The 25,028-nt window shown below is 42.2% G+C and overlaps 1 protein-coding gene across 1 annotated transcript in view; it reads left to right on the forward strand.

The window, feature by feature from the left end:
- LOC126481872 (mucin-2) overlaps positions 1–25,028 on the forward strand; it is a 265,151-nt gene that overhangs the window by 72,900 nt on the left and 167,223 nt on the right. The window contains exon 2 of the mRNA XM_050105831.1: positions 13,395–13,583. Coding sequence (XP_049961788.1) covers positions 13,395–13,583 — 189 coding nt within the window. The remainder of the gene's footprint in view (positions 1–13,394; positions 13,584–25,028) is intronic.

Below are 25,028 nucleotides of genomic sequence, written 5' to 3' on the forward strand. Positions count from 1 at the left end.
TACCGTTTAAGAGCTGGAGCGACTCTAGCGCTCCAAGCGGTGAGAAAGCAGTCACATGTGAGTAAGGATAATGTTTATTTTTAACTAATTTCTACATAATTAACGGAACAGTGGTTATATTTTTGCGTTCCATGTATTAGTAAGTTACCAAAAGACGTGAATTAACATGAAATACATGTAAAAACAGCCGAATCACACTGATTCAGTGACATATGCTGCAACTCATTCATTAAGACATACTTTCGACTATGTCTATATTTCCAGCTTATTCCGCTGAAAGCAAGAGAATATAAGCACATTTCATGCTTGAGAAACATATATTTCTGTTGTTATTTGTTACTGTTAATGTGATAGGCACTTTCCTTGACATTTAAAAAAAATTTATGCAGTCCAGCGATTCGCCCTTTCTTAAACTTCACTCGACTTCCTAATACACGAATATCTTTATAAATTTAGTTACTTTAACAACAAAAGCGAATGTGCTGAAGATTCTTGCCGTTTGTGACTCACATTTAGCAACAATTGTGGAATTACTTTCTCCTGTGTTGGGAAACAGTTTTATTGCTTTTGACAATTTATTATCAATTCTGTGTGGCTTTCCCTTGAGTTAAAGTTGTGGTGGCTTATTTAATGCGTTAAATAATGTGGGTTTTCTACGTTCAACATCCAGTAATTTGTCTGAAAGTGTAGCGAACAGAACTCTGCTTTATTGAACAGATGTACGACGTCTTTCTGTAAAAGGTCAGGTCTTCTGGTGTTTACTGGCAATATTTGTTATTAAAGGAAAACGACACTATTCAGTAAACATCTGAACGTTACGGAGGAATCGTAGATAACCTGCCCTGTAACGCACCGTTTCGTATCTCCTGGAAACTAAACAATCACAAATGTGGCGTAACGTTTTAGTTATTGTCGGTTTTTATGGACCTAAATACACAACCTGATGCAAAAACTGCGTTAAAAATTAATATAAACGTTAGTATTCGCACTCACGCGGTATCGTATTCAGAAGTGTCGCTTGCTGGCCGCTTGGGCGCTGCTATCGCTGGGGTAACAGAAACGAGACTGAGTGTTCCGACTATTATTAGACTGTGGTACTACTCAGAAAATGTAACATCTCCGACTGTATACAAACTCTTTGCAAAACCATACTGTCGTAATATCTGTGCAACATGTTTTAATGCAAAAACAAGTAGTACAAGTGATTATTTGCTTGTGTGTGTAATATTTTGTGCAATGGAGGAAGAGCAATACTTGTAAGGAGAAAAAAAATACTGTCTCTTACGTTAGCACATGAAAACATTTCAAGATTCAGTAGTTCGATTTTCTGATTGCAGTGTAACCTCAAAAAAACAACCACAATGAAAGAGAGCAGACAAATAGATATGCAAACATCACAAAAGTGAAAGTGAGAACAAGTCCTCGAAATGCCTTGTTCTAATCATCAAAAAAATAAATAACTGGTGAAGTTTTCCATTATTTAAATCATTAGTGTTTTTCCTCCGTTTTTTATACAAGAAAAAAACGTTGACGCATTTTTGAGATCACATGCTTGTCCTTAGTCTAATTTTCCATCGTAAGTGCATTTTAGACCTAAAACATTTCCTGATATCTCTTTTGGATTTCTCTAATCTCCCCCTCTGTTTAAATGAGTGTTTCAGCTTCTCAAAGACACTCCAATTTGATGATCGTGTTGTGGTCTCTCCGTTTCGTGGACTTTAAGACACATTTCTTTATTGTAAATGTCTTTTACGATTGAAATTTGAACACAGAAACTCTTTGGATTTTTCCTATTAGGATATGAAATTTCAAGAATTTTGGATGTAAGATTATTGCTGATCACGTACATGGCTTAGTTAGAGCCGCTCTTGGTTTCTTTTTAGATGATGCAGTTGACAAGTATTTGAGACAGTTCGTCACCTTGGCTCAGTCCTGTTTCAGTTTCAAAAATTTTGCAACTTTTCTGCTCTGAACAGTACTCCAGATTTTTGTATTTTGATTTCACTTCATTTCATTTTAATGTTGTCCTACACTGACAGCACATCTATCAACTAAAAAGGCGTACTTTATACAAAAAGTAAACAGTTAATACACATTTACTATTTCTAGACTATAACACTAACTCACAAACAATACTAAACGGCTATCTGAATCGTAACCGTGAGAAACATATAATTACTCTGTCACGCATCAAAAATAACATTTTGGCGAGACGTAGTTATCGCTTCGTTGTTGATAGAACTATATAGTGGGAAAGACTCCGTATTTTGGCAATTCCATGACAAATTTGGTAATGACGTTTTGCGCATTACTTACAAATAGAGAAATAAATGCTCTCGGTGAGAATGGTAAGAGGGGTTGTTGAAAAGTAATGCCTCGGGATTTTTTTTACCGAAAATTCGTAAAGCTCTTATGTAAAACAAACGTTATTAACATTGTACAGCTTTATTCTTCGTGTTTACATATTTATTTCTCGACAAAGTCACCCTGTCGACGAAGTCACTCTGCCGACGTACACATTTATTCCGACAAGAGACCGGTTTCTTGATATGTCACTATAGAATATTAGACTTTGTTGAGGAAGCCATAAACTCTTCTGCGCTTGCACCGTATCATTACTATCGTAACGATATCCATGAAGGTGTTCTTTAAGTTTTGGAAACAAGTGAAAATCGAATTTGAGCAAGTCGGTACTATAGGGAGGACGATCGATGACAATGAACCCAAGATGTCGGATCGTTGCAGATTCGCAGCTTTCGTGTGTGGTCTGGCATTGTGCCGAAGTAGAGAGTCCTCTATGTGTGGACGATCTCTTCGAATTCTAAACTCCATTGCAGTATGCAGTTTTTCACGCATCGACATAGTTAAGCTTCACACCGCCATCTACACGCTCCAATTCGGAGTCCTCTAGCACAGAGGGCTACAAATATGCAGACGTCATGAATAAATATGTAGAATGTTAATAACGTTTCTTTTATTTAAGAGTTTTCACATAAAGAGTCAGACGCATTACTTTTCAACGCGGTCTCGTGCGCAGCAATGGTGTAACTTACAGCCACCGTTATTTAGTTTGTGTGTCGAAGAAGCAATGGAAGAAGTGAAAGCATAGCAGTGACATTGGAACGGTTACAGATGCGAATACAGAGGACGGAAGAAATCGTGATGCTGAAGGTCTGTTTAACAGAACTGACAAACTGTTTAGCGCACAATCCGTGTTAAGGATAGAAAAAATGGAACAGAGGATGTGCTGTAGAAATATGGGTACCGACATGCTAAGCATAAACATTACGACAGATAGATTTTAAAGCGCAGATCAAAACGCCACAGATGTCGCACATTGTTTGATTAATTCGACGCGTGCATCGTAAGATAATCATTGCCATGACGGTAACACGTTAAGGTAACCACGCCCATCACGCAATGGATAAACAAGATTCTCATGTCTCATCTACGAAACTAGTCAAATAAATCAATGAACTCGCAACGTGCGGGATATTATCTGCAGGAGGTGAGTTACAAATATAAAGGGAATTTTTAACTTTCGGAAATAATTTTATTTATTAATTTACATCAATGTTCTTCCCTTCAGAATAGTCTTTTTATGTGTACTATACACTTACGCCAGCACTTTGGCCAGTCTCCGAAACATTTCTGGAACTCGGTCTTTGGGATAGCTTTTAGCTCGCTCAGCCACGTTTTTTTTAATGTCGTCACTGCAGGTTAAATCGACAGCCCTTTAATGTATTCTTTATTTTTGGAACAGAAAAAAGTTACACGTGGTCATATCTGGTTAATGTGGAGGCTATGATATCATTATAGTACTGCTTTTGGCCAAAATTTACGAAATTTAAGCAGTTGTATCACCGTGGCGCAAAATCTATGAATTGTTTCGCCGTAAATCTGGGCTGTTTTTCGGTTTGCTTCACGTAGACAGCGTCGAACATTTGAGCAGCATTCTGTACAGATCGTTCTACATTGTGGAAGGAAGTAATAATGCACTATGCAGTTAATATCGAAGGACACTAGAGACCATAAAATTCATATTTCACAGTTCTTGTCGAGCTATTTTCCGTCTTTGGGATCGTGAATACTTCCACTGGGCCAATTTAACTTTAGTTTCGACATCATATCCGTAAATCCATATTTCGTCACCTGTTATGACAAATTTCAGCCGTTCAGCAGCATTGTTGACCTCGTCTACCGAATCCGAAGTAACTTGCATTCACCACTGTTCCTGTTAGAATTTCATCAAATTTTGGTACTAATTTTGCTGTCACATGTTTCATACCCAAAACATTTGATGGACTTTCCCAGCTCATATACCAACATTATTAGAAACATTTTTGGTTGTGATTCGGCGATCATTCAAAATCATTTCTTTTATTTCTTCCACGATTTCATCGGTTAATGATGTACTGGGTGATGCCGGGCGCTCTTCATTTTCAGCTACTTCAGAACTTCTTCGAAACGCTTATACCACTCGGAAACTCCTGTTTCATCCATAGTAGACTCACCAGAATCACTATTCAAGATTACTAAATCTTCGTTGCTCTTCATGCCGTTCCTATAGCAAAATGTAATGGAAATTCTCTGATCCCTTTTTAGATAGTTTGTTCAGAATTGTGTATCCGAAAGTTCTTCACCGATTGCTTTGAAATTTTGACAAGACGTTGCATTTAAATAAGCGCATGTCTTTATATACCTCTTTTTGAATATATGGAATATATAAATAAATATGCAATATACAAAGGGGAAACGTTATTACCCAAATTTCGAATGGTTCTTTAAATGTTTACACAATACTGTAATGAACATTCGGTCATACACAGGCTATACTACTTTAATATATAATAGCGAAACGTTGTTAGCAAACAAGGAAGTTGTATTTATGGCTTATCGGCTTATTATTAGAATGTTATTACAGTCTCTAAATATTCAGTAACAATATCAAGGCTGAAGGTGAGACTTGGGGGGGAGGGGGGGGGGGGAGAAGTGTATGTGGGTAGAGGGGTGGAAGGAAATGGAGATAGACAAAGAACAGGAGGAGATGTATAGTGAAATGGGCTGGGAGTAGCTGGGGTGAAAGCAGGAAGAGAAGGTGGACATAGAAATAAGTGATGAGGTGATGGACAGTAGAGGAGATGAAAAGAGATGTGGAAGGAGGAGATTGACAGATAGAGGAGGAGGAGGTGATGAACAGAAAAAAGAGGAGGAGATGGACAAAGAGAGGGTAGGGAGAGGAGGAGATGGAGAGAGACAGGGAAGAGCAGGAGATTAGGACGTATATCCAACTCCCACACATATCAGATGGTTCAAATGGCTCTGAGCACTATGGGACTTAACGTCTGAGTTCATCAGTCGCCTAGAACTTAGAACTAATTAAACCTAACTAACCTAAGGACATCACACACATCCATGCCCGAAGCAGGATTCGAACCTGCGACCGTAGCGGTCGCTCGGCTCCAGACTGTAGCGCCTAGAACCGCACGGCCACTCCGGCCGGCACACACATCAGAAACGTGTGATTTCTCTTCCCTTTCTTTTCCATTTAACCAGAGTGAGCCACAGCAGCGCGTGGCCGGGAAATACAAAATAAATAATCATAGGTAGTACGTAAACATACGTAACCTTTTTGACACCTTACTAAATATCCAATATGCCTGACAATATACAGATGTATTTCTGACATGTTTACAGCAGCGAAAACATCGCGCAAATCGGACTAATGCAACACGCGAAGTTACTAAGTTCGGTAAGTATTTGAACACACCTCGTACATTAATTGCTAATAGCCGCTGTGTTCCCCGCAAGCAACACCTGCGTTTCTTAGGAGAGGTATTACTGCGGGACACGTCTGTCATTGGTGATTACGTTTCCCAGCGGCTATACTCGTATCTCGTAATGATAGCAAGTTCTCGTTGCACTTCATGAATTCCACCCACGACCGCGCCGTTATTAGACGTGCAGCCAGAAGCATCAGAGAGCAATATTCGTAAATCGGCAGCATGTTTCCGTGGTGGACACAAGCGGTGGTGTTCGATAGCTCGGGCAAGCTGAGTTAGGGTTGCCGCCACATCCGTTTCAAATTAAACAAAAATACGCCGAGGCACGCAGTTTGCCAAGGCTGATATTGACATTCCGGTGGAAAACCAAATAACTGTCGGCCGGCACGCAGTAAATAAATTTTAATTAATCCGTTACAGGGCGGTCATCGAGCGGCTAGCTTGCTTCTCGCGAACGCTCTGTAATTAAACGAGCCTCCGCTAGGTGGGCGCTAGTGGCTCCAGCAGAGCAACGAGGAAATTCTTCGCCCAGTTGGCGGGCCTTCCGCCATTCTATCCCAGTCTCTATCTTTCCCACTTCTGGCAGCCACTGATTCCAACGTACAGATTATGAAAGACCAACGACGAACCGAAGCCGGCAGTTTTGCCCGTGCCCTACACATGATGAGTGTTTCAAATGAACGAAAGTGTTCTAAATGCCTTATCCGGGAATTACCTTGGGCATATAATCAGAGAATTAACTCGTGGAAGTTCTGATCTCCTACAGCCCCGAACTTTTTAACTCAGCGCTGAACAGGGAGACAACGAACACATGGGTGTTACAGCATCACTGAATCCGGTTGTAAACAGCAGTGTAACGAATGGTAGGAATATGTTTCTATTTAGCAAGAGCGGAAAAGAGACAGATTTATGATTACCTGACAGCTCAAAACGAAAATTTCATCTGCAGCTCTGAAAACGTTGAGCATCAGTAGACAAAGCTCAGGTGTATCGTACAATACGCTTTAGACAGGCATGTCCCAAGAAAAGTTGTGAGAGATGGAAAATACCCTCCAGGGTTCGACAGCCGCGGTGAAAATCTGCTACGAAAGCAAAGAGACCTTTACTGCGAATTTAAACACAGCGGAAGTCTCACATACAAAAGCTGAGCGAAGCTAAATTAACGTAAGGAAACCAAGCGTTGTGCGTTCAACAAATTGGGAAGTACAGTTTTATCTACCTTTCCCTGCCTCGTGATGACTGAGTGTTGTGTGCTGTCCTTAGGTTAGTTAGGTTTAAGTAGTTCTAAGTTCTAGGGGACTGATGACCATAGATGTTAAGTCTCATAGTGCTCAGAGCCATTTTTTATCTACCGACATCGCAGAAATTTCTAAGAAGTTTTCGTCTTATGTTATGTCAATAAACGAATTCAGAGACTAAATGGAGGATGACAGAAGGAAGGTCGAAGTATTAATTAAACGTCTTTTTCCAACACTGTTCCACTGAGGATGATCGTACAGCAACTTCTGCCTTAAATCGTCTTGCGAATGTCAATCTTACAGATACCGAAGTAAGTGATCACGCCATCACTTAAAACTTCCTAACTAATAGACCGTGATCGATGTATAAAACCATCTAATAACATTTCCTCTCCGACTGCGAGAGACATCTTCAGAGGTAAAGTGGCGAACTGTAACCAGACGTTGAGGGAGGGCCGAATATATGGGCAGTGTAGACGGCACGACCGATTATCACGTGACGTCGGCTACAGTACTATCTCTGGTAATGCCAACATTTTCGATTGAAAGTAATCGATCGTCATTCTTATGTTGCGATGTTGATATCCAAATTTTATCGAATTTAACATATTCCTCTTCTCTGTTAAAATTATTACGGCGTTTCTAAATCTCAATAGCCTCTCGATACATACGCGAGTGATGATGCGACGTTTTCGATGTGACTCTCGTCTCAAATTTATTATTGCCAAGAAATTCAGTTGGCCATTATTCTCCATCTCCATAATATGTTATATTTTCGGATTGATACTGCTGAGATGTAGCAGGAAGGCATCCAGTTCCTGTGCGTTGTGTGTCCGTAGTATGACAGTATCATCGACATAGCGGTACCACCTGGCTAGTTTATTACTGACAGTCTGCAACGCCAGTTATTCAAGGTTCTCCATAAACAAATTGGCTACAGCCGGACTAAAAGGATTGCCCATAGACACTCATTAATCTGTTCATAGAAATCAGACTTGTATTGACAATAGGTCGTGGTGAGACAGTGTCTGAACAACTCCTTAATGTCTGCAAGAAAAATATCTGCTGTACGTGAGATAGCTTCGCTGACTGGAATCAAGGTAAATGACAGGACATCAAAACTAATAAGGATACCAGCTTGACCCACGTGCATTTCTTTTAATTTGTCAGTGAAATGACGTGAATTTTTAATATGACTGCCAATTCCGATAACATAATTATTTCAGCAATGAGGCAAGGTGTCTAGCTAATTCGTTGGTGGGAAACCCTATACAACTCAAAATAGGCCTCAAATGAATATGTGATTTGTGCGCCTTGGTTAATCCACAGAACCTACGCAGAGTAGCTTCTTTTAGTCAGAGGAGAGTGAAGACGCTTTCACTAATCAATTAGTGATTTTTAAAACCTTCGTAGTCGGGTCTTTCTGAAGTTTTCTATAATTGGGGGGATATAAAATATTACTTATATTTTCATGATATGGAGAACTTTGAACATGGGAGGTAGCAGACAGCTAGTAGAATTCCATGAGATTTTCGTAGTACGAACACACGATGCAGAGGAATTGGATGCCTTCCCGATACATCTCCACAATATCCGTTAGCAAATACAATTTACTATGGAGACGGAGAATAATGGCCAACTGAATTTCTTGGATGTATCTTTTATACAGCCGATGTAACGGGACAATGGGCCATAGATTATACAGAAAAGCCACTCATACTGACCATTACCGATTTAAAGATTCTAACCACTATCCTAGACAAAAGAGAGATGTGATAAGAAACTTGGTAGACAGGGAATACAAAATTTCTGATCCGACTTATTTCAAAGATGAGCTTGAATATCTGCGGTCAACATTCAAGAAGAATGGTTTTTCTAACGAGGAGATAGATCGAGCACTTCGCTCTACGGAATCAGGATCGACGAGGAACGACAGCCGCTCAAAAGGAAGGTTTTCATTCCGTTCATCAGTACAGTTACGAATCGTATTGGGTAAGTGTTGAGCAAGTATTTTGTGGAAATTACCTTCAGACGCAATAAGAAGACAAAAGAATGTTTAAGATGGGCGCAATATGTACGGAATCCTTTGACTACACCGGGTGTATATAAAATTCCTTCTAGTTGTGGACTGGTTTATATTGGTACCACAAAAAGTAGTGTTAACACACGCCTGGTTGAACACAAGAGGAACTGCCACCTGGGACATACGGATAAATCGTCCGTAGCGGAACATCTTTACCAAGAGGGTGACCACGAAATAAAATTCACCGAGACGAGTGTCATATCGTGAACGTAGCATTAGCACGGACGTATGTATGGAGAGGCTATTGAGGTTTATAAACACCGTAGTAATTTTAACAGAAAAAAGGAAGGTGTTAAATTAGATAAAAATTCGATTTCAGCATCGCAACATAAGAATGACATTCGACTAATTTCAATCTAAAATGTCGGTATTACCAAAAGTAGTCTCGTAGCCGACGTCACGTGATGGGCAGTGGTGTTGTCTACACTGCCCATGTATTCGGCACTTCCTAGAGGTCTAATTGCAGTTCGCCGCTTTACCTCTGGAGATGTCTCCCGCAGTCTGAGAGGAAACGTTAGGAGTGAGTTTTATACATCGACTATGGCTTATTAGCACGGAAGCTTTAAATGATGTCAGTACTGACCGTGAAAGCTTACATTGTATGATCACGTGACCACGTGATGGAAAAGCGACTGATACCGCGCAACAGAAGAAAGGCCACTGTACCTGATGGGATACCAGTATGATTCCACATAGAGTACGATGCGCTGATCATTCCCGTGCCAAAGAAGTGGTGTTGAATAGACGCACACCATTAAAGGCCTATAACACTGACGTCCGTCTCCTGTAGAATTTTAGAGCGCGTTGTATACTCATGTATTATGACATTTGTGGAGAGCGTAAATCTCCTCTGTAGGAATCAACACGGATCCATGAAGAACGACTGTGTGAAAACCGGCGCGCTCTTTTCGTCCACGAGACCCAGAAAGTAGTCGGTGCCTGCGCCCAACTAGCGGCCGTGATCCTTGATTTCCGAAAGGGTTTCGATTCAGTTCCAAACTTTCGCTTAAATGAACAAAATACAAGCGCGCAGAATATCACACCAGCTAAGTGATTGGATTGAGGAGTTTCTAGGAAACAGAAAACGGCATGTCATTCTTAAAGGACATGACAGACATAAAAGTAACTACGGGAGTACTGCAACGGAGTGTTAAAGGACCACTACTTTTGACAATATATACTAACGTTGGAAGTTCCATGGGGCTTTTTGCGGATGAAGTTGTTGTAGGCCGAGAAGCCCCTGCAGAGAATCGACGCTGGGTGCAGGCATCGGCTGCTGACCCTCAAGAGAAACTACTGTAACGTATTGCTAATAAATAGGTAGAAAGTACAGTTACTGTATGATTACACGATTGCACAACAATCACTGGAAGGAGTGGCTTCCATAACATATGAAGCAGCATCTGTACGGAGCGATTTAAATTGGAATAACAACATAGAACGAATCGCGGGTAGGGCAGCTGCCAGACTGACATTGATTGGAAGAATCGTCAGGAAGTGCAAACTAATCTCAAAAGAGGCAGCTTACCAAACGCTAGTTCGAGCAATACTTCATTACTGGACGTCAGTCAAGGACCCGTACCGGATGGAATAGATAGAGGAAATAGAGAAGATGCAAAGAAGAGCATTGCGTTTCGAGATAGGTTCATTGTGTAAGCGCGAAAGCGTCACGGAGATGCTCGGTCTACACTGGTGGCATAAGCTGCAAGATTGGTTAGTTGTTTTGGGGAAGACCAGACGGCGAGGTCATCGGTCTCATCGGATTAGGGAAGGACAGGTAGAGAATTCAGCCGTGCCCTTTGAAAGGAACCATCCCGGCATTTGCCTAGAGCGACTTAGGGAAATCACGGAAAACCTAAATCAGGATGGCCGGACGCGGGATTGAACCGTCGTCCTCCCGAATGCGAGTCCAGTGTCGAACCACTGCGCCACCTCGCTCGGTAAGCTGCAAGAGAGGCGCTTTGCATCAGGGTATGTTTTACTGTTGAGTTTGTCAGCGTATCTGCCGAGAAGAGTCAACCAATATATTGCTTCATACTACGCAAATCTCGTGTTCAACAGCGGCAAGGGTGTCGTCAGGAATACCCTGGGCAAGTGCCATAGGCCCACTTTTGCTGTCTACATAGATAAATGGTTTGGCGAACAGAGTGGCCAACAATCTGCGACTGTTTGCTGATGATGATGTGATGTACAGTAAGGTGTCGAAGTTGAGTGACTAGGACGTTACAAGATGACTTAGACAAAATTTCTAGTTGGTGTGATGAACAGTAGCTACATCTAAATGTACAAACACGCAAGTTAATGAGGAAGAGCGGGAAAAACAAACAAGTAGTATTCGGATATAGCGTCAGTAGTGTCGTGCATGACATAGCCACGTCCTTTAAGTATCTGGGTGTAACATCGCAAAGCGATATGAAATCGAACGAGCATGTGACGATTGTGATAGCGAATGCGAATGGTCGACTTGGGTTTATTGGGAGAATTCTAGGAAAATATGGTTCATCCTTAAAGGAGACCGCAAATACGACACTAGTGCGACCTATTCTTGATTACTGCTCGTCTGTTTGAGATCTTTAACAGGTCGGATTAAAAGAAGACATTGAAGCATTTCTGAATCGGGCTGCTAGATTTGTTACTAGTATGTTCGAACAACACGCAAGTCTTACGGACATGTTTCAGGAAGTGAAATGAGGATCCCTGGAGGGGAGGAAAACTTCTGAGAAAATTTAGAGGACCAGCATTTGAAGCTGGCTGCAGAGCGATCCTACTGCCTTCGACATACATTGCTCTTAAGGACCATGAAGAGAAGATACGAGAAATTAGGGCTCATACAGAGGTATCTGTACAGAAACCAGATGGCAGTTATAAGAGTCGAGGGGCATGAAATTGAAGCAGTGGTTGGGAAGGGAGTAAGACAGGGTTGTAGCCTATCCCTAAATTTATTCAGTCTGTATATTGAGCAAGCAGTAAAGGAAACAAAAGAAAAATTCGGAGTAGGAATTAAGATCCACGAAGAACAAATAAAAACTTTGAGGTTCGTCGATGACATTGTAGTTCTGTCAGAGTCAGCAAAGGACCTGGAAGAGCAGTTGAACAAATTGGACAGTGTCTTGAAAGGAGGATATAAGATGAACATCAACAAAAGCAAAACGAGGATACTGGAATGTAGTCGAATTAAGAAGGGTGATGCTGAGGGAATTAGATTGGGAAATGAGACACAGTTGTAAAGGAGTTTTGCTATTTCGGGAGCAAAATAACTGATGACGGTCGAAGTAGAGAGGATATAAAATGTAGACTGGCAATGGCAAGGAAAGCGTTTCTGAAGAAGAGAAATTTGTTAACATCGAGTATAGGTTTAAGTGTCAGGAAGTAGTTTCTGAAAGTATTTGTACGGAGTGTAGCCATGTATGGAAGTGAAACGTGGACGATAAATAGTTTGGACAAGAAGAGAATAGAAGCTTTCGAAATGTGGTGCTACAGAAAAATGCAGAAGATTAGATCACATTGGGCAGATCACATAACTAATGAGGTACTGAATAGGACTGGGGAGAAGAGAAGTTTGTGGCACAACTTACTAGAAGAAGGGATCGGTTGGTAGGACATGTTCTGAGGCATCAAGGGATCACCAATTTAGTATTGGAGGGCAGCGTGAAGGGTGAAAATCGTAGAGGGAGACCAAGAGATGAATACACTAAGCAGATTCAGAAGGATGTAGGTTGCAGTAGGTACTGGGAGATGAAGAAGCTTGCACAGGATAGAGTAGCATGGAGAGCTGCATCAGACCAGTCTCAGGATTGAAGTCCAAAACAACAAAGGTACATAGACAGCCGTTTTTCCATCGTCCTATTTGCGAGTGGAAAGGGGAAGGTAACGAGTAGGAGTGGTTCAGGTTACATTCCACCATGCGCTATGCGGCAGATTGAAGAGGGTCTGTGTAGACGTTGATCTAGATGTAGACGACATGAAGGGAAAATTAGAGAGCTTTCAGCTCCCGCGAAAGCTTTTTAGCGATCATTCTTTCCAAGAACTATACGCTTCTGGAACAGGAAAGGAGCGATATGACGTCGGTACACACAGTACCCTGTGCCGGATACGATAAGGTGGACTGCAGACTAAAGGTGTGAATGTAAGGTGTTTTTTTCTCTGTGGATTACAGAGTAGTAAGAGAAAGGAACATTTATGTACACACCCAAAAAGACTGAACGTTTGTTAACAAGCGTTCGTGAGGTGGTACAGAGTGGAACGCTTTTCGGAAGCGAGAAATACCGCGCAGCCGGTTTCCGCCTCCAGACGCGGCTCGGCCTCCAGCCCTGTCCCGCCGGCGGCCACTCGACTGGAGCTGGACGAGGGGCGCGTGACACCACAATGGCCGCGGCGCGCTCCAGCCGCGCCCTCTCGACGAGCTGACGAGCCGGCCATCAGGCCGCCCGCCTCCCCCACGGCTCTCCACCGCGTCCTCAAGTCCTCGCGGCTAATAACGTGAATACAGTGCGCAGTGTCTGCGAAGTATCTAAAACGCCGACACTCGTTACCGGGCCGAGTGGCAAAGCAGTTATGGCTCCCGCCATCTTCATCGGCATCTCCGCTCGACAAGCACCTCTGGGATTTCAAAGTATCGGAAGACTAGGGAATGACAAGAACTCTGCATGTGTACGCAACTCTTGCATGCATGTGGATCGCTGCCCCACCAAGAGCATACTTCCCTCTCCACCCACACCCCCCACCCCTCTCTCTCTCTCTGCCAGGTCACGCAGTCTGAACGCGAAGAGCAAAAAGGGGAGAAAGAGAGGGGGAAACTGGAACACTCCGCTTGGAAATGCAGTCCCGTGAGGAGTTCAAAGGCTTGAACTTGTCTTGTTTTCGTATTTCATGTTTCTCAACAACTAAGAGCACAAACAAATCATATTTTCATTATTATCCAATTACTGGATATGTTTTGCTGTGGCTCAAGTGGGTAAATGGGAAAGAAGCAAAAGAGAAAGCACACGTTTCTAATGCGTGAGAACCGGATATATGTCCTAATATCCGTCTCCATCGTGTCTCTGACGTTCTCCGTCTCCCCCTTTCTTTGTCTATCTTCTCCTCCTACCCCTTCTCTCTGTCCGCATATCCTCACTCCCTCTCTGTCCATCTTCTCCAGCTCATCTCTCTCCATCTCGTCCTTTCCGCTTTCTATCTTAATTACCTCCAATCCCTCTGTCCACTTCCTCTTCCCTTCTCTCTCTCTGACCTTGAGCATCATTTATTGTTATTTAAAATTCAGATTCTATAGTAGTATTCTAACCATAACCAGATAAGCCACAAATACAACTTCCTTGTTTTCTAACAATGTTTCACTGTTATACATATTAAAAGCTTGTTGTCCTATGGCCATCTGAATGTTCATTAGGATATACGTAAATACTTGAAGTAAATCGCTCAAGAAATTTTCAAGATTTTGATAACAACGTTTCCCGTTTGCATATACAGTGTGGTCCATTAGAGTGACCGGGCCAAATATCTCACGAAATAAGCGTCAAACAAAAAAGCTACAAAAAACGAAACTAGTCTAGCTTCAAGGGGGAAACCAGATGGCGCTATGGTTGGCCCGCTAGATGGCGCTGCCATAGGTCAAACGGATATCAACTGCGTTTTTTAAAATAGGAACCCCCATTTATTGTTACATATTCGTGCAGTACGTAAAGAAATATGAATGTTTTAGTTGGACCACTTTTTTTCGCTTTGCGATAGATGGCGCTGTAACAGTCACAAACGTATAAGTACGTGGTATCACGTAACATTCCGCCAGTGCGGACGGCATTTGCTTCGTGATACAGTACCCGTGTTAAAATGGACCGTTTATCTATTTCGGAAAAGGTCGATATCGTGTTGATGTAAGGCTACTGTGATCAAAATGTCCAACGGGCGTGCGCTACGTATGCTGCTCGGTATCCTGGACATCATCCAAGTGTCTGGATCGTTCCCCGGATAGTTACGTTATTTAAGGAAACAGGAAGTGTTCAGCCCCATGTGAAACGTCAGCCACGACCTGCAACAAATGATGATGCCCAGGTAGCTGTTTTAACTACTGTCACGGCTAATCCGCACATCAGTAGCAGACAAATTGAGCGAGAATCGGGAATCTCAAAAACATCGGTGTTGAGAATGCTACATCAACATCGATTGCACCCGTACCATATTTCTATGCACCAGGAATTGCATGGCGACGACTTTGAACGTCGTGTACAGTTCTGCCACTGTGCACAAGAGAAATTAGGGGCCGCGTTCTAGTTAGCGACGAAGCGTCATCCACCAACAGCGGTAACGTAAACCGACATAATATGCACTATTGGATAACGGAAAATCCACGGTGGCTGCGACAAGTGGAACATCAGCGACCTTGGCGGGTTAATGTATGGTGCGGCATTATGGGAGGAAGGATAATTGGCCCCCATTTTATCGATGGCAATCTGAATGGTGCAATGTATGCTGATTTCCTACGTAATGTTCTACCGATGTTACTACAAGATGTTTCACTGCATCACAGAATGGCGATGTACTTCCGACATGATGGATGTCCGGCACATAGCTCGCTTGCGGTTGAAGCGGTACTGAATAGCATATTTCATGACAGGTGGATTGGTCGTCGAAGCACCATACCATGGCCCGCACGTTCACCGGATCTGACGTCCCCGGATTTCTTTCTGTGGGGATATTTGAAGGGTATTTGCTATCGTCATCCACCGGCAAGGCCTGGCAACATGCGTGAGCGCATTGTCAATGCATGTGCGAACATTACGGAAGGCGAACTACTCGCTGTTGAGAGGAATGTCGTTACACGTATTGTCAAATGCATTGAGGTTGACGGACATCATTTTGAGTATTTATTGCATTAATGTGGTATTTACAGGTAATCACGCTGTAACAGCATGCGTTCTTAGAAATGATAAGATCACAAAGGTACATGTATTACATTGGAATAACCAAAATAAAATGTTCAAACGTACCTACGTTTTGTATTTTAATTTAAAAAACCTACCTGTTACCAACTGTTCGTCCTGGTCCAACTAAAACATTCATATTTCTCTACGTACTACACGAATATGTAATAAAATGGGGATTCCTATTTTTAAAAAACGCAGTTGATATCCGTTTGACCTATGGCAGCGCCATCTATCTGGCCAACCATAGCGCCATCTGGTTTCCCCCTTCAAGCTAGACAAGTCTCGTTCTTTGTAGTTTGACGTTTATTTCGTGAGATATTTGGCACGGTCACAATCAATGGACCACCCTGTATATATATCACAAGAGGGCTTCATAGACTGCTCTGTCCACTTCTATTTCCTTTATACATGCAGGATCTCGAGATCAGTGCTTGGACATGAACTTACTCAAGCAGTACTACTAAGTTCTCAATAAAAATCGAAAACAACATCACTGAAAATCGGAAGATTTTTGATCTAAGATACTAAGACATGCTATTGTACCTGCTGTGATTTTGGAAGAAAATAACTCATTACTGCCAAATCAGTGCTCGACTTTCGCGAGAGCGACGGCAGATGTTTAACTAGAGTGCCACCTGCTTTACTTTCTTTAAATCTTGAATGCATGATTTGCAGGGAGGGGGGGGGGGGGGGCTTCAGGCCCCAAGAGTGAATTAATCATCCCTTTAGTCATATTAAAAATTATATATAATTGGACCCTGTTTTACATAATCTTTAGAAATACGTCCAGGATTAAGAAATGTGATAATTGTATTTAATGTAGCAAAGATTGTATGAGAACAGTGTTTTCTTACTACTACGCACATAATACATTTCCATTTTTATAACGGAAATCGTTGTACGAGCTAGACTCTAGCAACAACAATAAAGGACTTCATCTTCATTGTTGATGTTGACCTCATAAGTGGAACGTGTTGCATGTTGCTTTCATAGCTGATGTATGCAATTACGTTTATTATTCTCTATGTTTTTCTTTCTTCTCTCTTTCTCTGACAAACTAACTATTTAAACTTTCTTTTTAATCAAGGAACGTTCGTTTCTTGCAGTATCGAGTCATCTAGCACTTCTCGAGATAGACGTCCTCCTTATACCATAAATGTAGATGATCCAAACGCTTCAATCATTATTTCTGAATGGTTGGAGGAATGTGAATCTACTATTGCTTCTGTTGATGAAGTTGATTCTGCGTATAGACCATGTCGGACAGCTCAGAATCTAAAGAAAGTAGTGATGAATCTCGGGACGTAAATGACGCAGGCTTACCAGGGAGAGCCTGGCCCGCTAATACAGCGTATCAAGTACACACCAGCTTGAAAATACAAAGCATAACCCAGCCTGAAAGTGCAAATAATGTAAGAAGGCCAATCCAGCTTGCAAACTTTTCCACTGGACGATATGGAACTCAATACGCGTAATATAATGAAAGTTTCTCCAGGACCTGTTAGGGAAAAAATACAGAAACGCCAAAAGATGTATTCAATTATTTCATCACATATAACATTGTGGATGAAATAGTTCACTGCACAAGACTGGAAGGACGATCCTCAGCAGCTGCAAAGTGTCAAACATGGTGTAATGTCATAAACGAGAAAATCAATGCTTCCATGAAATTCTCCATTATCTGTCAGTTACAGAAGCTGGGATGTTACTGTAAGAGAATTATTTCGCGACTCTACTGGTAACCCGTGGTCTAGGGGTAGCGTCTTTGATTCATAATCAAAAACGTCTTCGGTCCCGGGTTCGATCCCCGCCACTGCCTAAAATTTTGATAAATAATTAGCATTGGCGGCTGAAGACTTCCGGCATAAGAAGTCAGCCTCATTCTGCCAACGGCCTTGTCAAAGAGGGCGGAGGAGCGGATAGAGGTTCAGGGCACTCTCTTGTCCTAGGGGTGGGAAATTGCCCCTAAAGGCGGAAGAATCAGCAATGATCAACGACATGAGGATGCAGAAGGCAATGGAAACCACTGCATTAAAGACACGTAACGTGTATCCACAGGACATGTGGCCTGTAATTGAAGAAGTGTCATGATGATCTCTCCAATGGCAAAAGATTCCGGAATAGTCCCCCATTCGGATCTCCGGGAGGGGACTGCCAAGGGGTAGGTTACCATGAGAAAAAGATTGAATAATCAATGAAAGGATAACGTTCTACGAGTCGGGGCGTGGAATGTCAGAAGCTTGAACGTGGTAAGGAAACTAGAAAATCTGAAAAGGGAAATGCAAAGGCTCTATCTAGATACAGTAGGGGTCAGTGAAGTGAAGTGGAAGGAAGACAAGGATTTCTGGTCAGATGAGTATCGGGTAATATCAACAGCAGCAGAAAATTGTATAACAGGTGTAGGATTCGTTATGAATAGGAAGGTAGGGCAGAGGGTGTGTTACTGTGAACAGCTCAGTGACCGGGTTGTTCTAATCAGAATCGACAGCAGACCAACACCGACAACGATAGTTCAGGTATACGTGCCGACGTCGCAAGCTGAAGATGAACAGATAGAGAAAGTGTATGAGGATATTGAAAGGGTAATGCAGCATGTAAAGGGGGACGAAAATCTAATAGTCATGGGCGAATGGAATGCAGTCGTAGGGGAAGGAGTAGAAGAAAAAGTTACAGGAGAATATGGGCTTGGGACAAGGAATGAAAGAGGAGAAAGACTAATTGAGTTCTGTAACAAGTTTCAGCTAGTAATAGCGAATACCCTGTTCAAGAATCACAAGAGGAGGAGGTATACTTGGAAAAGGCCGGGAGATACGGGAAGATTTCAATTAGATTAGATCATGGTCAGACAGAGATTCCGAAATCAGATACTGGATTGTAAGGCGTACCCAAGAGCAGATATAGACTCAGATCACAATACAGTAGTGATGAAGAGTTGGCTGAAGTTGAAGACATTAGTCAGGAAGAATCAATACGCAAAGAAGTGGGATACAGAAGTACTAAGGAATGACGAGATACGTTTGAAGTTATCTAACGCTATAGATACAGCAATAAGGAATAGCGCAGTAGGCAGTACAGTTTAAGAGGAATGGACATCTCTAAAATGGGCCATCACAGAAGTTGGGAAGGAAAACATAGGTACAAAGAAGGTAGCTGCGAAGAAACCATGGGTAACAGAAGAAATACTTCAGTTGATTGATGAAAGGAGGAAGTACAAACATGTTCCGGGAAAATCAGGCACACAGAAATACAAGTCGCTGAGGAATGAAATAAATAGGAAGTGCAGGGGAGCTAAGACGAAATGGCTGCAGGAAAAATGTGAAGACATCGAAAAGATATGATTGTCGGAAGGACAGACTCACCATACAGGAAAGTCAAAACAAGCTTTGGTGACATTAAAAGCAACGGTGGTAACATTAAGAGTGCAACGGGAATTCCACTGTTAAATGCAGAGGAGAGAGCAGATAGGTGGAAAGAATACATTGAAAGCCTCTATGAGGGTGAAGATTTGTCTGATGTGATAGAAGAAGAAACAGGAGTCGATTTAGAAGAGATAGGGGATCCAGTATTAGAATCGGAATTTAAAAGAACTTTGGAGGACTTACGGTCAAATAAGGCAGAAGGGATAGATAACATTCCATCAGAATTTCTAAAATCATTGGAGGAAGTGGCAACAAAACAACTATTCACGTTGGTGTGTAGAATATATGAGTCTGGCGATATACCATCTGACTTTCGGAAAAGCATCATCCACACAATTCCGAAGACGGCAAGAGCTGACAAGTGCGAGAATTATCGCACAATCAGCTTAACAGCTCATGCATCGAAGCTGCTTACAAGAATAATATACAGAAGAATGGAAAAGAAAATTGAGAATGCGCTAGGTGACGATCAGTTTGGTTTTAGGAAAAGTAAAGGGACGAGAGAGGCAATTCTGACGTTGCGGCTAATAATGGAAGCAAGGCTAAAGAAAAATCAAGACACTTTCACAGGATTTGTCGACCTGGAAAAAGCGTTCGACAATATAAAATGGTGCAAGCTGTTCGAGATTCTGAAAAAAGTAGGGGTAAGCTATAGGGAGAGACGGGTCATATACAATATGTACAACAACCAAGAGGGAATAATAAGAGTGGACGATCAAGAACGAAGTGCTCGTATTAAGAAGGGTATAAGACAAGGCTGTAGCCTTTCGCCCCTACTCTTCAATCTGTACATCGAGGAAGCAATGATGGAAATAAAAGAAAGGTTCAGGAGTGGAATTAAAATACAAGGTGAACGGATATCAATGATACGATTCGCTGAAGACACTGCTATCCTGAGTGAAAGTGAAGAAGAATTAAATGATCTGCTGAACGGAATGAACAGTCTAATGAGTACACAGTATGGTTTGAGAGTAAATCGGAGAAAGACGAAGGTAATGAGAAGTAGTAGAAATGAGAACAGCGAGAAACTTAACATCAGGATTGATGGTCACGAAGTCAATGAAGTTAAGGAATTCTGTTACCTAGGCAGTAAAATAACCAATGACGGACGGAGCAAGGAGGACATCAAAAGCAGACTCGCTATGGCAAGAAAGGCATTTCTGGCCAAGAGAAGTCTACTAAGATCAAATACCGGCCTTAATTTGAGGAAGAAATTTCTGAGGATGTACGTCTGGAGTACAGCATTGTATGGTAGTGAAACATGGACTGTGGGAAAACCGGAACAGAAGAGAATCGAAACATTTGAGATGTGGTGCTACAGACGAATGTTGAAAATTAGGTGGACTGATAAGGTAAGGAATGAGGAGGTTCTACGCAGAATCGGAGAGGAAAGGAATATGTGGAAAACACTGATAAGGAGAAGGGACAGGATGATAAGACATCTGCTAAGACACGAGGGAATGACTTCCATGGTACTAGAGGGAGCTGTAGAGGGCAAAAACTGTAGAGGAAGACAGAGATTTTTTTTTTTTTAAATCTTTATTCTATCCAATTATTTCTTACATCTTAACCCACCACCTTATGCGTAAGTGGGTCTTCAATCTACATTACATTTGTTAGTATTAGCAGCATTTACGCTTCTAATTCTAGTATTAGTAAGCTTACTTGCTAGAGAGATTGGAATACGTCAAGCAAATAATTGAGGACGTAGGTTGCAAGTGCTACTCTGAGATGAAGAGGTTAGCACAGGAAAGGAATTCGTGGCGGGCCGCATCAAACCAGTCAGTAGACTGATGACCAAAAAAAAAACTGGTAACCCTGTTTATGTGTCTTTTTTCTATAAACAGGTTTGAAGAAACAAGGAGAGCAGCAAGGTTCGACGATAGACGCAACCGACAAGCTAGGTGCCAAGATCATAAGGCAGCTTTCTGCAGTGTGTGGGAACTATTCGTAACAAGGAGAGAACTCCACAACAGTAGAGCGGGTAGCGTCTTTCAGAGGGTGTTGCAGATTTCTATAATTTATTTCAAGCAACTCAGGAAAATATGGAATAAAGATATTCTGGCTCTACGTCTCTTCGACATCATACGCTACAGATGAACTGGTGTACTCAGGAAAACATCCAGATCACACTCGTGAAGCTAATGTTGCGGGTCATGTGGCAAAGATCGTGGCAAAGACGCTTAGAGGAAGCTCAGCCATTATAACGATGGACAACTACTTCACCAGCGTTTCCCAGCTTCAAGATTTACTGAAGAATATAATTACTGCAGCCGGTACTCTTCGCCATAACAAACAACAAATTCCACCTGAAATGAAACCATGTAAGACATGAGAGGTTCCGTCTTCAACATTTGGATACATAGATGATTGATTATTATGAGCTACGGGCCAAAAACAAATAGAGTGTGGTGCCGCTAAGTTCCATGCACTGCGACGCCACAGTTAATGAAACTCACAGAAAAGAGAAACCAGACATAATTTTGTTTTATAACGAAGCAAAATGAGTTGTTTATTCTCTTGACTAAAAGGTACGTACTTGCAAAAGACAGACAAGGAAAAGGCCGATTGCTTTATGGGCTATTGCAATGGATGTTACAGCTGTAAATGCTTGCTATTTATTCACAAATCAACATCCAGAATATCACAATGGAAAATCACAGAAAAGGAGGATTTCCTTGAAAGATTTGGCTCTAGAACTTATACGTCCGCATATGGAATTCATGTTCGAAACTCCTAATTGGCGAAGAAAAGTCCTACAATCATTAATAAATGTGGCGTCAAAAGGGGCCATGAAATGAATATCATCCAGAAAAGAAAAATGCCCACACGAAGATGCGTTCTGTGTTCACTTGAATTAGAAAGGAAAATTGCTCAGTGTTCTTCAAAATATTTTAACAATGTATGCAGTGAGAATAGTGTCCTTGTTAGTGAAGTTTGTTTTCAGTAATGTGAAGACCTTTTGTGACAGACAGTCTGATCTTTATTTGGATAACATGCTGTGTAGCTTAATTTTTTTGTGTCTATTTAATGTGCATCTTAGCCATTTTCTTTCAAATGGTTCAAATGGCTCTTAGCACTATGGTACTTAACATCTCAGGTCATCAGTCCCATAGACTTAGAACTACTGAAACCTAACTAACCTAAGGACATCACACACATCCATGCCTGAGGCAGGATTCGAACATGCGACTGTAGCAGCAGCAGCGAGGTTCCGGACTGAAGCGCCTAGAATCGCTCTGCCACAACGGCCGGCGCCGTTTTCTTTACCTGTTATATATATGGATGCGTTACGCATATTTATTTGGCTTCTACTTCACTTATGTGCAATTCCTAGTTTATATAAATGCTAATATAAGGTAGCATAAGCCAAAACAATAAAATTTATTTGTCCAAGCCTTTTCTTTAATGTTCTCCTAAGATACAAGAATATATTCATTCGTGTATAACAGCAAGTTTTCAGAATAAACGTAACAATTATGAAAAATAATCATACTTATAGAAATCTCAGTGGGGGCTTCTGAGGCCTTCATCATACACTAACGTCAGTCCGAACACTCATGTTTCCAGTGTTGGGAGGAGCTCCCGGCTTTTTATTGTCAGGCTGTCTCAGTGTGCTTCGGCAAGCAGAGCGCTGTCGGCTGGTACTCGCTACAGTCTGCCCGTTGTTGTTGTTCCTACTCCCCCCCCCCCCCCCCTCCTTTCATCGCATATACAGACTACTTGCGGACAACACAGGTAGCAGGCCCGTGCTGAGTTCGCCACTAATTACTGCACTCGCGCTGCTCGGCTGTCTGATTACTTGCGTGACAACCCACCCCCCCTTTCCAAACTTCGTTCCCCATTCTCTCCGCCTCCCCCTACGCCCCCTCCACACTAACATGTAGCCAGAACGGCCGAGAACGAAAGAGCGGGATCGTGGCGTGTGTGGTATCTCGTTAGCAAGTGACAGCTGGAATCTCATTAATATGTGCCGTGACTTTTTAGCAGCAGACAATGCTTACTACTTGTTCAAAGATGTACTAGTACGCATCTTAGGAAATCCACTAACAGATAACTGAAAGTTCTATTTATATGGGTTTTAATTAACACTAATTATACTATAATCTCACATCTGTCTATATCTACATCTCAATGATTACTCTGACATTCACACTTAAGTTTCTCGACCGTTCCACTCTCAAAAAGCATGAAATGACCATCTGAGTTTTCCTTGTACGAGATGTTATTTCACTTATTTTCCCATGATCGTCATTTCTGACTATGCAGCAGAGAGTCAACAAAATATTTTGCCATTCGGAGGAGTCAGTCGGTGATTGTGATGGCGTGAAAAGATCTCCCCGCAAAATACAAACACGTTAGTTTTAGTGGTTGCCACCCTAATTCGTTTATCAAATACCCGCGAAACTCTCTCCCCTATTTCGCGATTTTATGAAACGGGCAGCCCTTGTAAGGGTACTACTGTCGACAATGGTATGACGTAAAGCAAATGGGTTCTTAGCCACAGTGTTTATCGGAAACTCATCCACACGGACCGATATCTATACTCTAGCAGCTACTACCAACCGCCACAGATTGTTGTCTGAGGACGTTGGTGTATCGAGCGAATGCTGTCTCAGATGCTGGAAGCTTGCCGAAGGAAATGACACACTTACGTGTAGCATTCAACGAAAATGACTAGTACAACCACCGCCAAATTTCGTAAGCCATCTTTCTGAAGACAGGTAAGCAGAAGGCTCTCGAGGACAACACGAAGAAGCCTACGTTTTTACCATTCTGTGGTTTAGTAACGGGAAAGTCCAGCCGGCTCCTAAACATGCACAAAATCGACACGGTATTCAGGGCTTCACCAAAATTCAAAACTCATGAGGCTAGTGAAAGACTATGTAGGCTTCAGAGGGCCTGGAGTATATAAAAACCGTGTGGATGTGGACACTTTTGTGTTGGACAGACTGCGTACACTGTTGAACAGCGCTGTGTAGAACACGAAAACTGTTTTCGTCTTCGGTACCCTGAGGAAACAACGGTACCAGAGCATGCTGCAGATAACGGGCATGGTATTGCATTTGACGAGACATCCGTTACTACACGGACTGGGAGGTAGGATAGCGTGATAAAAGAAGCAGTCGAGATAAAAATTTATGACAACATGCTCAGTAAGGACGGTGGCCTCCAACTAAACACAGTCTGGAACCCGGCCATCGAAACGTTGAAGCGGGGGCACAACGAAAACATTATCATATATGATGCTGGACCGAGCACCAGTCACGTCACCGCAGGCAGCGCGGTTATATAAGGACGGCAGTAGCAACGAGAAGACAGTCACCACTTGACGATGGCCGAGGAGTAGTGCGTCGAAAGCGTGTGAATTTTAAACCACTTGACGCGGCTGGAAGCTCGAGAGAATTTTATTGATATTTATTAGTTCAAAAATGGTTCACATGGCTCTGAGCACTATGGGACTTAACTTCTGAGGTCATCAGTCCCCTAGAACTTAGAGCTACTTAAACCTAACTAACCTAAGGACCTCACACACATCCATGCCCGAGGCAGGATTCGAACCTGCGACCGTAGTGGTCGCG

Source organism: Schistocerca serialis, chromosome 5 (assembly GCF_023864345.2).
Source record: "Schistocerca serialis cubense isolate TAMUIC-IGC-003099 chromosome 5, iqSchSeri2.2, whole genome shotgun sequence".
NCBI classification, from domain to species: Eukaryota; Metazoa; Arthropoda; class Insecta; order Orthoptera; family Acrididae; genus Schistocerca; species Schistocerca serialis.